General features: G+C 38.4%; 1 protein-coding gene across 1 annotated transcript in view; it reads right to left on the reverse strand.

The window, feature by feature from the left end:
- The window catches only part of abcc3 (ATP binding cassette subfamily C member 3), a 62,386-nt gene extending 44,844 nt beyond the window's left edge, over positions 1 to 17,542 (reverse strand). The window contains exons 1-5 of the mRNA XM_015400870.1: positions 17,363 to 17,542; positions 12,608 to 12,733; positions 10,047 to 10,184; positions 2,469 to 2,591; positions 2,199 to 2,260 (exon numbers count right to left, since the gene is read on the reverse strand). Of these exons, the coding sequence (XP_015256356.1) occupies positions 2,199 to 2,260; positions 2,469 to 2,591; positions 10,047 to 10,184; positions 12,608 to 12,733; positions 17,363 to 17,392 (479 nt within the window). The 5' untranslated portion in view covers positions 17,393 to 17,542. The remainder of the gene's footprint in view (positions 1 to 2,198; positions 2,261 to 2,468; positions 2,592 to 10,046; positions 10,185 to 12,607; positions 12,734 to 17,362) is intronic.
- Positions 17,543 to 17,828: the final 286 nt, after the last annotated feature.

The raw sequence follows: 17,828 nt of genomic DNA on the forward strand, positions 1-17,828 counted from the left end.
GCTACTTTAGGTGTGAACGTAGCATAAGACTGTCTGCACAAAGACACAAGGGTGGATTTGTTTATAAATAATCAGCATCTCTGGTGAGTGTGATATATTTCATTTTCATGCTTTCTGCTCTATTTTTTCTGGTAATTAGATGCATATTTAATCTGAATGGTTCCTGATGGTGTAAATAAGGCGGAACCGTGGTGATAGAGGATTGCAGTTTTCTTAACTAGGCTTCTTGCTTAATTGATCTCTGTATTCACCTTCACACGGATCTTCCTCTCGGTTATACCTGTACTTGTTGTGTAAGTGGTGGTATTAACCCCTTGATTGTCTCCACTTCTAGAGTTCTAGAGTCCCCTTGTAAAGGCAGAGAGTTGGTGTGGTTCCAGACATATAAACCGATATACAGAAAACTGCTCTTCAACACAGGAATGTAAGGATTAATTCCCCTATAGTAACTAAGAGCAGAAACATTTTCCTGCACTCCGGATGTCCTTCTACTCATTCACTGCAAACATGCAGATACTTGTCACCGAGTTACCGGATTTAAAAGCAGATTCAGAGCTATGGAGGACCTGGAGAGTCACTGAAAAAGAGAGCCAGCCATTTCTAATGTAACATTTAAATCATACAATTGGAAAAGTATTTTCTAATGGAACATTTATAATGAAATTATTAAAGAAGAATTGTTTCTAAGTGAAGGTATAAAAACCAAATTCATAAATCTGATTAAAAATACTTTATACCTAGTCATATATTTAAGAAAGTTATTCTTCTATTACAATTTACCTTTTTAAAATCTAACCAATGAGAGAGTTGAACTGGTTTCTATTGTGCTCTGGTACCAGAAGGGTATCAGGTAAGTTCAACTGCAGTTTTACACAAAATGCAAAGTAAAATTCTTCAGGAAGTGCAAAGATGACTGATCCAAACTTCTCTGAAGCATCCTCTGTTTGGATTGTTTAAAAGGCCAAAATGATAACAAGTCCAGATAAGTTAAGAGCTACCATGAGTCATGAGTTGTACAAACACTGGAGCATCTTGATGGAATCCATCTGTGCAGTTTTTTTTTTTTTTTTTATCATTCAAGGAAGTGTGATTTATTTACTGTTGTGAATAAAATGAGCCATAAGTAGGGAGTGAGATCATTAGCTTCTCCATGGACAACCCCCTCTAACAATTCAGAAAGCTTGGCTGTATTTTCCAGCATGTTAAAGCAACATGTCAGCAGGAAAATGCACCAAAGAATGGAGATTTTGAATCCAAAGCCAGCTAGCTTTGCAGGTTTTTAACCTCATTAAGAAGTCGTGGTCAGTTCCTCAAGAGCAGGAGCAGAAATCAGAGCCAACAAACTGGTCAACAAACTGATGTTCGAGATTGGCCTGTTTTTCAGTTTAGTCCTGGTTCTCTGACTGTGATTAACTGGATGTGCTCTCTTGATCATCTCACATGGGAGCTTGTCTGCCTGAATGTGTGTTTCTTGGACTGTGAAACTGGTTTACAGTTGCCTTTTGTATCTCTGCTTCTGTCTCTTTGAACCCCAGTGGGCCTCGGCAGATGGCCGCGCACAGTGAGCCTGGTTCTGCTGGAGGTTTCTTCCTGTTAAAAGGGAGTTTTTCCTCTCCACTGTCGCTACAAGCATGCTTAGTGTGAGGGATTGACTTCCAGTCAATGAGTCGATGCAATCAACTGGTTTTCCTTAGATAGAAAACTTTGAATCAATCTGACTGTATGATCTGGTTGAACTGTAAAGTTCAACCAGAACTTTACAGTTGAAATGAATTGATCAAGTTCAGGGAAACAAGTCAGAGTGAACCTTTCTATTGTTAGAGATGGTTTAAAGGTTTTTAAAACATCACAACAGATTAATTTGTCCTTCTGTGCCTCATAGAAACATATCAAATTAGTCATTCGAAGGTTCAAGCAGTTAGCTGCATTTCTAATGATGTTATAGTGAAGTTTGTCTATAGCTGTTTGAGAGAATAATTAAACATGCCGTTGGACTAAAGGTAAATATTTCAGCACCGTTTGGCTCAGCAGATGGTATAGCTTTTAACTCGGACTTTTTACTTGCCCCATTTGAGGAAAAAAACTATTAAATAAAGCTAAACTACTCTGATGATTTTTGTTTAAAGTAAACAGTGATGAAAAATTACAGGGTTATTATACGGGTAGCATAAGTCTGCATTAGGACACCTGTCACTCACCTTGTGAACCACCAGAAGGTAACAGTAGACAAAAAACCTGCTGTAGTTTCAGGGCATGGATTCTGGGAAGGAATCAAGAGATGGAAGGAAAAACAAGTCAGACCATTTGAAAGAGGCACATATTTCTGTAAGCAGCTCCTCAAACTAAATAGTCTGAGTGGGTGGAGCAGCAGCAGAGTGAATTACAGCTGTTCACAGAGCCAAACAGCTGTCAGCATGAGTACATGAGATGTAAACATGCTTCATAGCGCTGCGGCATGTGGGACTCACCGGGTCAGTGACTACGTTGGAGAAGAGAGGGGGTTTCTCATTGAAGCAGCACAGGATGAGCTCGAAGAGAATGAGACCAAAGTAGATGTAGAAGGTGGTGAAACGCAGCTTATCTGGCACATCCTGAGACACATAAAGAAAGAAAGAAAGAAAGAAAGCAAGTTCAGACAGATGTTGGGATCATGACCCGTCTCTCACTACCCGATCCGTCCCAGAAGCACGATCCGTCCTGCGCATGCACAAACAGATATACATCCCATAAATAACGTAATTAAGGTACTAAAACTACTTATTTCTATCCTTAACTCACTAAATAATGCTAATACACATCTTTAAAAAAAATTTCTATGACTTTTGTGAGACATTTTTTATGCTTTGTACATTTTCTTCGTTAAACTGCTTCTCCGACGTCATCATCAGACATGCTCAGAGCAGTCCGATGATTAAACCATGTTTATCTGAATTTTAGTTGTTTTGCTCTTTAGATTACGCACTATATAGCATAATGTTAAAATTAGAAGAAAACGTAAAACTCAAAAAGACTAGATTTACGTATTAATCCAAAGCCGAAAAAGTTAGCCACCGGAAGTAGCGCAGGATCCCATTTCCGGTGCAGATCGGGCAGAGACGAGTGATAAAACAAAGGATTTTAAGGCATTTATTTTCACAGGAAATACATTATTAACCTTTAGCACATTATGTTTTAGTATGTTTACTTTTTTTTTGGGAGGGAAAATGTCATTCAGGTATTTTTAACAAAATAAAATCCGGCTCGACCCAGATGTATATCTGGACGCACATGCGAAAATGAGCCGAATGCGCAGAACGGATCGTGCTTCCGGGACAGATTGGGTAGTGACACCATCAAATAAAATGTTACGATGTCAGCCAGGTAGAAGAAGACCTGAAAACAACGTTCAGAGCTGGAACAGATCTAGTGGCATCTACCAAAAACAGAAAGCAAGCCGTACTTTCAACAATCAAGTTTAGTGCTAATTTTGAGCGAACTTTTAAAATGTTGAAAAAGAGAATGAGAATTAGACGCCTTTTATCCCTTCATCCATGAATTAACCAGACAGTTGAAAGCATCATGTGGTCTTACATTTAGACTAAACTTGGCTGTAATAAACAGGAAGTAGATGTAGCAAGCTAGCTCTGAACACAGCGCAGAGATGAAGAAAGGGTTTGAAAATTGTGTTGCAACCTAGTGAGTTGTACAGTGTGAGCAGGTAGATCGCATGAGAGCGTCGGAAAAAATCATGAGCTGTAAACTCACACTGTATGACTAACTTATTATATTGTATGAAATTGTGTTATATCAAACTGGTCCTATAGTCACTCTGGCCGTTTCTCAATATGCGTTCTTGAGCGTTCTCGTGTGCTCGTGACACGTCATCAGCCTCAGCCCGAGTACCGTTCCAATTCTCAAGAACGCCAGATCGAGAACGCAATAAATCCCCGGATGTTGTTCTCACTCCGCCCTCTTTATCGAGCATGCATCAGAGCAGACTTGTGCGTTCTTCAGACTACCGCTTTCCCAGAATGCCCCGCGGCCGCAGCTTGATTCCAGACAGCGCTCACAGTGTTAAGTTAAACATTCCCTTTTCTGCTGCTGTTGTTCTTCAAAAGTACGTTTTGAAATCGTTTGAGGCGATAACATTATACATTTAAGCCTCCCTGTGTGGTCTGTTTACAGAGTTAGTGCGAAATAAAAAAAAAAAGTCCGACGTTGAGCGGACCAGAGTGACCAGCAGACCTCCGAGGGTAACCGCAGCCAGGGCTAAATTTACCCCGTCTGTAGTTCGCTTCTCTCTGTCTAGTTATGTGTGAACTACCGCTCGTTCTGATGGCGTTTTTTTGCGGTTTGGTAATTTTTTTTAATGTTTTTTAAGCTTTAGAAATTAAAAATATTGTTTTCAAAATGTTTTGTGTAGGGAATAAATAGTTTTGACTGTTAAAGAAATGCTAAACAACGTTGCCTGTGATGACGTCACGAGTACGCTTCTGCTCCAATACACATACGTGCTTGCGTGCTCGCGTTCTCGTCAAGTCCGATCTTCCTGCGTTCTCGCCAAGAACGGACTTGACGAGAACACGAGTACGTACTCGCGTTCTCATGAATTGAGAAACGCCCTCTATTACAGATGGAGTCATGTAATGAAAGTAATTTCTCCCTGGGATTATTAAAGTATTTCTGATTCTAATTCCTGGTTGATGGGACAGGTGTTGTGAATGAAACGGTGTCCAGCTTGAAAGAGCTCCTGTGTGTCGCTGAATGTGAGCATTGATGACTGAAAAACATCTTCTGCCTCCATTTATCTGTTTACAGTACTACAGTGTGTTGAATTCATGTTAAAGTGAATTTAAACACATTTCAATTAGTGGAAAAAATTACAGGTGGAATAAAATAAAATAAAAATGTTTTAAAAAGTCTTATCAACCAAAACCTTCGTGACCCCTATGCAGCAACTCCGTGGACCTCCTAGAGGGTCACAGACCCACTGTTTAAGACCTACAGTATACAGTATATTAAAAGATCATCCTGTTAGGAATTTTCTACAATTCTCACTGAAAGGATTGGTTTCATAAGTTTTATGTTAAGAAACAAATTTGGAAATCTTCCTTCTGTATAAAATTACTTTCCATGCAAGAATGTTATTTATTTGTCCAATTGTATCTGAATCTTTCAAATACCAAATTTTTCACATAACATCTGACTGACTATGTGATTCCTAAACATGAAATCAGACGATATCATCAAACCCACCTCTGGCATGGATCTTTTTTCAAAAACTGTAAGAATCAACTGTAATTGTAGCAGTAATAGAAATATATTTTCTGTTTTGAAAACATTCGATTTTGTATGTATCTACGGTGAAAATCCCACACTACCCATACTATTCGAACTATTTGTTGTTTACTCCTGAGAATATTACCCTGATAAAGATATTAAACGGATGGTAAAGCTTACGTTGATCACGGAGCATAATCCAATCATATGGGTATTTTAACACAAGCTGAAAAGCTTCACATAAAAGCAGAGAGCAAAGCGGCAAAATGTCCTGCAGTGGTTACAACACTGACCTGGATAATACCTACACTGTAATGAGCCAAAACATAAGCTTTAGCTGTGATGGTGAATCATTTCAGAGCTATTTCTTTTTTTTTCTGGGTTCTTTGTAATGATCCAAAATGTTCTGGTGAGTGCGAACAGTGAGGGTCAACCATAACTAGAGCACTTTGGTTTTTTGCCTGAACCTGCAACGAAAACAGAGCAAACTCTTTTCCTTCTAGAGATTATAGTATTCCTGTAAAACCTAACAAAAAAAAGCAATCATCTCTTTTTCTCTATTTCAACACCCAAAGAGGCATGCTATCCTGTTTAAAACCTGTTTTTTCTCCTGATTCTTTTGTTCAAGATACAGTTTCATCTGTCAAACAGGTGACTTAAATCTTTAAGTAATTACTAAAGTTTTGGTCTTTATTTCAGTAGTACGGTGTGCAAACATCTCTATTGTATTGACTCTAAAGACTAAACCTACAGCTATATCTTGCTATATGTAACCAACAGGTTTCTAACTTCCACCCATATAAAGAATGAAGACAGAGAAGTCTATCCAGTCTGGGTGAGAAGTTTTAATCTCACCTCTGCTGTGCTCATTTTCTTCTGGATTCTCTTTCTCTTTACATTTTGCTGCTCTTCAAAGTAACGAAGTGCGGATATAAATGCTTAAGTTCTGCAGCTGAAAGGGTATTACTATGAGAGTGAGAGAAAACTCTGGGTCCTCAAAACCCTTTAAAATGCATTCCGTAAAAGTTTAAAAAACAATCCACTGGACTTGATTTCCAAGATTTGAAGATGTTTCGCTTCCCCTCCAGGAAGCTTTATCAATTCAAATGTGAAATGCAGGGTTCTTATTAGCTCATTTCAACGTTCTGAAGCAATATGCTGAAAGATAATGAAAGTTAATGAAAGTCACAGCTAGGGTTAGGAATTGATACGATTTTCACGATTCCAATTCCCTTCACGATTCTTTGAAATAATTTGATTCTTTATCGATTCTCTTAATGATTCTCTTATTGATTCCGTTTCATGAAAAAGCATTAATGTACAATTTCGGGAAATAAACTCATCACCCCCTTCTGATCTAAATAAACGAACGTCACCTTTCTCTCACTCCCTGAAATGAGGAGCAAATTTGTAGCATGTTTCGTTACATCCATTGCAATAGTTAGAATCATGTAAGAATTCCAGCTACCAGTAGTTCTAATTAAACGTGCTAGCAATGAAGGGCTGGATTAACGACAAAGAAACACTCCCTTCATGACCTCAAAGAGAGGTAGGAAACTGGTTTATTTCCAGAAATGTCATATGATTTACTAGGAACCACATTAAGCACAATTCGCTACTTCCCACCAGAGTTACCTACTATGCTGGTCATGTTTTTAGCTTCTGTCTGGAAGCATCAAAAACACGCCATTGGTTAAAATGTAGGCCATATTGTGTGTGCAGCTGTTTCTGCATGTTGGATGTATTTCCTCCCATGGATGTAATTGCCACTTTTAAACAATTGCAAAGCGCCTTGATGCCCTCTTTAATCTTCCTTAAAAGGAAGCCAAACTTTCAGCCGCTTTACCCGATGGGACGCACTTTTTTTTGTTTTTGCTTTTCTAGACTTACGCCTGGTCACGTCATACTTGCTTACTGAATGCCGTGTGCGTAACTTGGGTAAAAAAACGTAACATAAGTCGTGCTGCCCAGAGCGGCTCTGGTGCTGCCTGGAATCGATAAGAGAACCGTTAGGCGAGCTGATAAACTGAAATTACTCTGACATGCTTAGGAGAAATGAGTGTATTAGTGTAATTGACAGATATCGGAGTCGAGCACATTTCAGTCAACGGACGTCGTCATAATTAACGCTAAAATTAGTATGATATACTGAAGTTTTGGAGCATAACAACCACACAATGCCTTATAGCTCATTTTTTCGTCACAGATACATGAGAAAACTGTCTGTTTGAGGACCTCAAGTCAGTGCTATAAAAAAGTGGACCACCCGCCCCGAGCCCTTAATACCCCATTTACACTACCCTTTTAAAACCGCGCCAAGATGCAAGCACGGTAACCGAGATAACTGTTGAGTGTAAATGGCACGCACAACTGACAGACACAAATGAAACACGCTAAACTGGTACTAGTTCATCAGTAGGTCTTAGCGTGGTTCAGTTGAGGCTCGGTTCTCAGATAACAAAGAGCGCATGAGCAGACCAGTCAGACTCCGTAAAAAGGAAATGTCAGACATTCATAAATATACTAGCTTCCCTACCGTGCCACACCATTTCCAATGATGATTCTGCTCAGCAGTTTGATGAATCTCAACATCTGTCATTGATTCCTGCGCCTGTGAGCCCTGATTAGACTATCATTTATTGTATCCATTTCCCAAAAGACGACTCTGTCAAGTAAACTCACCAATGGCTGCCTTTTTCACCGGACTCTCAGAGAAAATCCCTGAATGTTACGGCGCCCCCATGTTGGGTTGCTTGTTTACCTCTAGAGAGCAGTAGTACCGTAGATCGTCACTGATCCAAGCTTGGCACAGATCGGTTTTCAGAGGGTAGTGTAAATAGGGCTTCACTGACTCGGATTCACCCTGAGGTGCGCAGAAGAGCAAACTTTGAATGCAGGGACAGAGCATCCGGGTTCATGATTACTGCTGATCATGGGGTTTTTGTTTTTTTTTATACCATATTATACGCATCATAATTTCTCCACCGCTGCATAGCTGTGATTTGATGGCTGATGAACAGACATTCTTAATCCAATCCTATTTGAGTCAGGCTATTTGTCAAGAATGAAAATGAGGAAAATGTATTAAGCTAAAGGTACAGCGCTGTGTGGTCACTATTGAGGTAAAAGGGTCAAACTACAGTTTGACCGATGCCGTATTTTTAAGGCTGATGGTGATTGTTTTGATATCAGTTGCAAGAATAAAAAAAAATAATTAAAAAAATGATAATAAATTGCACAAATCTTAATTTGACCAAAAGAGACAACAGAATATTTACGTTTGGTCGATGCAATAAAGGTGGCCAATGCCAAAGAGACAAAACACAAATATCGGCCAAAATATCATCATATCATCGATCAGATCATGTGAATGGAGCGGAGCTCTGTGCAATTCCCGTATGTGTATGAGTCTGTGCCCTCAGGTGAAAATTTGGGAAATCCGTACTTTTCAGAATACCGTGAAGCAGGGAAGGATCTAGATGGGGAGCCAATCATTAGCCCCCCCTGTGGTCACTCCTACCATTTTTTTCCCCTCTAATTCAGATGTTGGCAGCAGTAATACTCTCAGGTTGAAATTTCTAGCATATATAATATTTTATTTCTCATATGTTAACAGTTACTTGACAAAAAAAACACTGCAGTTAATTTTGCACAGCAATAAACTAACATTGAAGATAAATAATACCGAATTCATGCTCTATTCAGGACTAGATTTTGTCTTATGGGGTAAATAGAAAATTATGTCTCTGCAAGTCATCTATGAGTCTCCAGTGAAATCAAAGATAAATAACTACTTTAATAACAAGTAATCCATTTAATGTAGATATTTATTACATGTTAATATTAATTTTATGCAGAACGATTTTTGATAAAAGTAGGTAAGACAAAGAAAGAGATGTACGCCGGAGATCTTAAGCCAACAATTTTAATTTAGATAGGATGGATACTAAAACAATTATGTCTATTTGTTAGCAAAGGCTGTAAGAAAGTATAGTTTTTATTTAGAAAATATAGATGTTGTGGTTATTTATTTTTCTTTTGGAACAGTGTACATTGACCCTGAGGTTCTGCTTTCAGCCACCCCTCAGTGTACATTGGTTATTACCTGGCCACCCTTTTCAAAGTTTTCTGGCTACGCCTCTGCCGTGAAGCTCACTCTGGTCTGTGTGTTTTAGTTCCCATGTACAAATCTTTTGCCTAAAAACAAACGTTCTCATCTTTGAAGGTCACCGGCCCTTCTGCTTGTTTCCCAGGGAACTCTTGTAACTCAAGTAGCTTAGCAGCAAAAACTCAAAGCACTCAGTCAGCTACTAAATAACCTGCATCAGTGGGATTAAACCTCATGCCAATGCACCCTTGTGTTTTTAACGCACAAGTTATGTTTCATTTTATTTGATATTCATGCTTCTAGAAGCACAGTTGTTCCGTCTTGCATCCTGCAGGTTTCGCCATGTTTGCTGCAGCTGAGTTGGTGCATGCTGGGAGGTAAGATAAGGCCATCAGGAACAACAAGCCTACTATTTGGTATCTGCTCCGCGCTAAGTGGTGACCTAAGCTGCCCCCTCTAAAATATCTACTCACTGTAAACTCCACAGCTCCTAAAAGCAACACACTGAAAACACACAGGAACCACTAACTGATCAAGTGTGTCCAAATCTAAGTGGGATTTTTTTATACATATTTTTTGTAAGGGGCAGCAAAGAACAAAAAAAGATGTGATGGAGTAAAAGAAGCTGGTAGGACAGACATCTGAGGGTGGCGTGGCAGTCAGATTTCTGCGTTCTTACCTTGCCGTAAACCTTCAGGATCTTGGAGCGGAAAGGCACCAGGGCGCACAGCACAGACAGAAACCAGAAGATGAAGAGGACCCCTGAGGACTGAACTCCGTGTAACCTCTCATACTGGATCAGAAACGTGGCCAGCAGCTGAGGAGGGGAGGGGGACGGGGGGAAAAAAGGGGGGGAGAGGGATGGGAAGGAACAGAGAGGGAGAGATGGAGTTAGATTAGCTGGAAGAGCGTCTGAGGGCATGTAAGGTGAACTGCACTCCGGCCGGGGTTGGTTGTCTGATTACAATCTGTTTTCCATCAAACGAAGGGGTCAGACTCGCTAATCCACAAATTTTCTGGATTTGTTGTGAGCTTGTACAGCTTATGGGTTATCTGCTCTTTACTGCTCTGTTGCTGCTAATAACAGAGGGTCTGAAATCAAAGCAACAGAGGAACTGAAACTAGTTATGATCCATTGCTGCAAATCAGGATACAATATTAAACTAAAATGATGATTGGATCACGATTCACAAATCTACAATGACAATGCTATAAACATATATATAAACAATGCATATTGTAAAACAGATTCATACATCTGTTTTTATTATCTAGAGCAGGGTAAGCAAATAAAAAATCAGCAGGTTCCAAATAAAGAAAATCATCAACCACTAAAGGTCAGAAGACATTTTTAATTATAATCTGTTACTTTAAACAGAATTTAACACTGAAATTAAATGCAGGTTTTTATGCATCCATGTTAATAAAAAAATACAAATTTTTTCTATTTTGAAATCTTAAGTGTTTATTGAATTAGAGAACAACAATCTCTCAGTTTGGTATATAGACCATTGATCAGTCCCATGCTATATATGACATATTTTATAAAACACCTGAACTGACCGTTTGTTTTTGTTTTTTTTATGGATTTACTGCTGCTGTGTTGCTGTTTGCCTGCTAATAAAAGTAGTAAAATAATGCAGCTTACACCGCGGCAGTAATACTAGATGAAAGTGTTTTGCATGGTAGACAATTAGAAAGTATATGGAGATTTATTCAAATATTTATAGCAACTCTTTTTTTCTTTTTGTTGCATTTTTATTTATACTCCCTGAAAGCATTTTTAGAGGAGATATAAATATATATTTTTTATGGTTTTGATTGCTTTTGTATATCTCTGCACCTTGTCCTTTTACATCAGTTCATGACTGAGAGCTGGACCTTGATTTTACCATTAAAAAAAAGTGACTACACATCATCGTAACTTAGCTTTTATCCTGTGATTAAATGTCTGGTTTTTATTGTTTATAATTTTATCATGTATGACAGGGGGTAACCAATTAAAAATCAGTGGGGTCAGAATAAAGAAAATCAACAACCACTAAAGGTCCAGAGACATTTTTAATTATAATCTGTTACTTTAAACAGAATTTAACACTGAAATAAAATGAGGTTTTTATGCATCCAGGTTCATTTCTGCATCCCAAACCATTTTACATGAATCCTGCATTAATGCAGCCAGTGGGAGTCCAGGATGCAGTGATGGCTGCCGTGTCCTTTAACTTCCTCCTGATAATGATTCATAGATATACAAATATATCCAGATGTACTAAGTAACTAAAGCTTTTTAGCAGCTTTCCTTGCTTTTCAGCAGGATCGATCTACAGTTATCCTCTAGATTGAAATAGAAAGTAAAAATTTTCATTATTTTAATAAATAATAAGATATGGAAAATAATTTTAAAGAATCTGTATGGACCTATTTATCCTTTATGAAGCATTCAGGTTTTCTGCAACAAAAAAAAAAAAAAAAAAACATAAAGCAGACATTTCTATGCAGCGAGGCTTTGGATCTCACTGAGCTATATTCAGGGCCTAAATACATCATGAAATACATAAATGTGAATGTCCTATGAAATAAAAAACATGGAAAATAAGTAGATGTAATATTTATTTATATAAACTATTAAACAGTAAAATGTACAATGAATTAATAGAATTTCCCTTTCAATAAATTCAAAAAACGTAGAATTATAAATTGAATAACTAAATATCATTTATAAGTGAAAGCTGTTTAAAAACAACTATAATTATTTGACTTGAAAAAGGAAGTATAGAATGGAGTAACGAAGGAAAAATGTATTTTTAGGCCGTCAGCAGCTGATCTAGACTAAGTTGTGAGCTCTAATTTACTGCTTCAATTAGAAGCTATGGTGTCGCCTATTAAAACAGGATTCTTTTACCAGGTGACAAAATGAAATTCTTTACTATCCCCCATGCTATCCTGTTCAGGATGTCCAAAGGATGTCGGTTACTTTACTGGCTAAACATTGACAGGCAGGGTTAACTACACACCTCATTTCTGCTGGTAGCCGCAGTATAAACACACTAAGAACAATGGGGGTAGTGATGCTGCTCGGATCTTTTATTACTGTAACAGCATACCCTCACTATGTTCTTGCACTTTGAATTTTCATATGCAAAAACAACAAATAATCCCATCCTCCTGCGGGAAATCTACTTTCCTCTTTGTGTTTTACAGCTGCAGCTATCCTACCAGGGTACGGCTGATCCTTCTTACCATGGTCATCCCGAGCACCAGCGGGGTGACGAAGTAGATGGGGGGCTGCGTGTTACCGGAGCGCAGCTCGTGGAACGTGTAGAAAAGGTCCGTCCAACACACGATCCAAAGGAACAAGCCGAACACCTGGGGAGGCAAAGAAAGAGCAGAGTGAGAACAGAAAACAAAGCTATTTAATCCTATAAAAACTGAAGAAAGTCGAACGCATTACAGAGCAACAGAGAGGGTTTGGAATTTAATTTAAAAAAATATACAATTTATCTCATTTCTGGGAGTGAGTCTGGTTGAGGGAAAGACATGTGGAAACTCAAAAAAATATTTCATAAAGAGCTTGGCTCCTCCAGTCCAACGTATTGGACTTTAAAACCCAGCAAAAAAATAAAATAAAACTACGGGTAAGGAGTTCAGGCATTTAGATCAATTCACATCTTATGAAGTGTTGGAAATTGTTTTTATCAATCAGGAAAATATCCCATGCTAAGGGGGTTGGCCTCCAAAATGGAACTAGATGATTGTTTATACATTTATTGCCTCTTATTAACATCAACTAAACATCACTTGGTCCAGAACCTGCAGTAAAAGTAAAATATGAAATAAACAAAAGAAGTTTCATCTCTTTATTACCGAGCTGCACTCAGTTGAAATATTCTTCATAAAAGATGTTTCTTTTATCTTGATCTTATCTTAAATATTGCAGGTGTTTATAATTAATCGCATCCTTTAATTAGTTTTTCTTTTTTCTATTGTCATTCCAGTTGGAAATCTATACATGCAAACACCCTTGCTAACGTTCAAATGAACCATCACCTGATATCTAGACTGGCAGTAGCTGTATGGAGCTAAATTGGTGCCAATAGGTTAGTTCAAAACTTACATTTTTTTTTTTTTTTTTTTTTTAGAATTGAAACTGAAAAAAACTGTAAATAAAAATAAAAAAAAGGATTATTAGCTGAAAATGTATTTTTAAATTCACTGTGAGGGTAGGAATCAAATGTCATAGGGGTGTTAGGTGATGACTGACCGCTAAGGTGCCTGAATAAAACGCATTTCAGAACCTGCTGGAAATATGTCTTTTTTTTTTAGTGGTTAGGGCATAGGGCTTTGAATCCTGAGGTTGTGAGTTCGATCCCCTACTCCCACAGACTGCCACTCTGAGTCCCTGAGCAAAACCCTTAACTCCACACTGCTCCCCGGGCGCCACACAATGGCAGTCCCCAAGAGGATGGGTTAAATGCAGAGAATTCATTTCGTTGCTCTGTACTTGTGACAGTGGAATGACAATAAAGTTAAATTATATTATATATTATATTAAATCATTAATGGTATTCTATAGTCATGCGACTGATTTAAAAAACATTAACATGCTTCACTGGTTTAAGGCGTTAATGTCAGAGCATAAAAGCAATCTCAGTGCAAAAATTCTGATGTTGACAAAATTGTCCAGCATATTCAGCCAACTTTGTATGTTTCCGAAGCTCTAAAAGTAAAGCGGAGAAAAAATGCCAGACTGACAGCAGCTGCATTCTAACAGGATCATAAGTTTAGATCACAGAAGCATGTGAATTATTAAAACCAATTACATAATCATAGAATACTTCAAATTCCCACAGTTTGTGAAAGCAGCAACTAGGAAAACTTTGTTCAGGAGCCTAAAGCGTGATTTCAACCTGAAGAGACTTGCACAGAGAAAAGCTGCAAGGTAACACAGTCATACTCTTCAAACTATTTCTATCTAAGGAAAACCAGCTGATGACGAGGACTCATTGACTCGCTGCAATCCTTTGCAGTGAGAGGAAAACTCTCTTTTAACAGGAAGAAACCTCCAGCGGAACCAGGATCACTGTGAACGGCCATCTGCCGAGGCCGTCTGGGGTTCAAAGAGACAGAAGCAGATAATCACATAAACAAAATAAGTTATTTGGCGATCAGGCCAAGGCAGAAGACTTTGATGCTGTGAATCAGCGTACTCTTGGATGAGTAACCTAGAATAGGATTGACGCTCGATGCGTCTGCCTGGTCTGGCGAGCCAAATTATATCATTTTAGCTTTCATGTGGAAAGAAAGGCTTCTCTAGACATGGAGTCCGGGCCTCTCACATGTGTCAAGCATAAACCGAGCTTAAGCTGTTAGTCATCATCGTACATCTAGTTCCTGCCCACATACTGAGGGGACAGCACTTTGAAACTAAAAGAAACAAATTCAAACTGGAAAAAAAAACATGAATCTAAAAAAGGAGATTTCATCTTTTTAATTGTTTACATTTTTCATTCAGTTTTAAAAAAATACCCTTTTATTTTCAAATATTTTTTTTAGTTTCAAAATAGTTTTTCCATTTAAAGATGTTTTTCACAAACTTTGAGGCCCTTATTTAGCTCCATATTCTCACACTGCATACCGTATGTTGATCTTCCCATTGCTTGCTCTAAGGCACTTTTAATAATTCTACAAGCTTTTTTTTTGTGTGCCTTCAATACGGAAGAGGATCAGGGCCACTAAAAAAAAAAAAATAACTTCTTTTAAAATGTTATTTCAATATAATATGGGGGGAAAAGTCACAATTGTGACTTTTTTTCTCAGAATTCTGACTTTAATCTTAGAATTCTGACCATGAAGGAAGAGATTGTAGTATGGAAGGGGATAAGGGCAACTGAAAAAAAGTAGTTAACTGATTTTTACATTTTATTTTAGTATAATATGGGGGGGGGGGGAATCAGAATTCTCCTGCGGGAAATAAGTCAGAATTCTGACAATTCTCTCATATTTTAAAAATCAGTTTACTTTTTCTTTTTTTCAGTGGCCCTAAATACTCTTCCGTACCTCTAAAATGGGCATCACTGCAAAATTCCACCATGGCTTTATAATAAATACTTTTAATTCCTTACATCTCAATAATTGGAATTTTCAAGTAGGTTCATTTGCAACAAGGGAAGGTGTGGCCTTAGTAAAATGACACGCTTGATTTGCCTTTAAAGGTGCCTTATAACTACATTTAAAACACAAAGGACCAAGTTAAAAAAGAAACAATATTCACCAACCATTTATACTGATAATGTTTACTTAGTCCTTTTCAAGCCACTAAATCAACTGTTGCAATTGGCAGACATAAACATCTGTTGGCAGTAATTTGTCATTCCCGTTTCAAATTGGCAGGTTTGCCAACTTCAGCTTTAGCTTTATTAAACACCAACTTTCATACTGCAATCCAGGCACTTTTCCACTTCTTTACATCTCTCAACTGCAGAAATGCTGCCTCTGCTTGACTCTATTACTCTCTTGTTTACTCATTGCAAGCACGCTAAATGGCACACCTCCCATCAGTCGGTCTTGTTACTTTTCATATAAAAAAATGTGCTTAAGTTTACTAATAAATAGAGCTAAAACAAAGAGTGAAACAAAAATATAAAAGCCAACAGGGAACCACATGTAGATCAGAAGACTTCTGTTCAGTCCAGAGTGAGCAACTGGTGTAGAAATTCAGGTTCCCAGTACCTGCCCGTGTTGCTTTAAACTGAATAAATCTGGACAATTTAGACTGTTAGTTTCTCTCATGTCAACTTTAATCCATTTATCCACGCACTTGGAGTTCCACCCAGAGCAGCACAGGTGAACGAACTCACCAGCAGGAAAAGACAGGGCTGGAAAATATGTCACAACCACCTAGAAACTAAGCTAAGGTAGCTAAGCTTTTCTAAACATCGCCAGAGTTGGATCTCACTGTGCTGCGAGTAAAAGACACTCCTACTTCTTATCCAATTATAGAGAAAAGCTTAAGTGCTTCAGGGCCTGCCTTATAGCAAGGTTGGCAGTTAGTGGGCGCAGCCCATCAGAAACACTGTGCTGTATAAGCAGAGATTGTATAAGAAATCAGCGGGTGAGTGGAAGTGCTCCGACCTCTGACCAGTGGGCAGGAAACCAAAAACTTCACATGTGTATCAATTAAACAGACCTTAGCAAGTGTTAACCATGTTGAGAATGACACTTTTCACGTACGTGCCGTAGCTCCGTCAGTGTCAGTTTAAATCTAAGCCAGAGGGGACACAGAGATGAGAGAAGCTTTCTAAAAGGAAACCAGCTTCTTCTGTTAGCCGGGACATGTGTAAAAATCATGAATTCCAGAAAGGTTACTATATTATATACATTCAATCAATCCAATTCTGTCTAACTGAACATTATTCTGCTGAAAAAAAAGACACAGTAATCATGGTTACCTAGAAGTGTCCTAATCTAACCTTTCATTAAAACATTCGGCCATAAAAAGATTTATGTGTATGCAGGGACGTAACCCCGTACAGCAGAGCTGCTGCCTGCCTGCTCTAACAGAAGGACAATTCTCCACTTCTTGTTTTTCTGGGAGGTCCCTTATCTTGTAAAATAGCATTCACCAGTAAGATTACCACACAGACTTCAAGTAGGGGAAGTCTTTTCCTCAGCACAGCATTCCCACCAGTCATGCTTTTCATAAAAGATGAAGACATGTTGTATAAATGTGGATAAACAGCGAAGGATAGAATATCACAGCCATATTTAATGTATCAGAGAAAGATTTAATCTTGAGTATAATCAACCAATTATAGTGAGGTGCAGGTTTTAGAAAGTAAATGTTGAGCTAGTCTCAGGAATAGACTATTCAGAAATCCTCTAACCTTCTTTATCCACAACTAAACTTCTAATATTCAACAATCAATCAATAAAACATGCAGTTATCTTCTATACAAATAAGAACAAATATGATAAAGGAGACAAATAACGACTTACTGTCTTGAACCTGTTCAATAGGGACATCATGATGTAGCCTCGGCTGGTCCTCTTTAGATAGTAGACGTAGATGGGGAAGGCCGCCCACAGGAAGATGCACGGCAGCCATGCCAGGACAGAGAGCTGGAAACACTCTGAGAGGTCGGGCCGGTCTGTGTGGAACGTCTCATTGGCTACCTGCAGAGGAACAACAACAAAACATGGTAATTATTCATTTGATCCCGCAGATCATCTGGTTCTGATGCTGGACAAACATCGTCTGAAGGGATTGCTTAGGTTTGTTGTTCTGTTTGGATGTTCAGGTCTTCCAGGATTCCTCTTATTTTAGTTCCACGTATCTTTACCCAGACATTCCCCACTTCATGATGTAGAAACATTGTTCCCTGTTTGGTGGGAGCGTGGTGCTCTAAGGTGTTTTGGAACACAGGCATATTTTCTGTGCAGCCAGAATGAATCAAGTTTGTCT

Source organism: Cyprinodon variegatus, unplaced genomic scaffold (assembly GCF_000732505.1).
Source record: "Cyprinodon variegatus isolate N-32 unplaced genomic scaffold, C_variegatus-1.0 Scaffold1157, whole genome shotgun sequence".
In the NCBI taxonomy this organism is placed as follows: domain Eukaryota; kingdom Metazoa; phylum Chordata; class Actinopteri; order Cyprinodontiformes; family Cyprinodontidae; genus Cyprinodon; species Cyprinodon variegatus.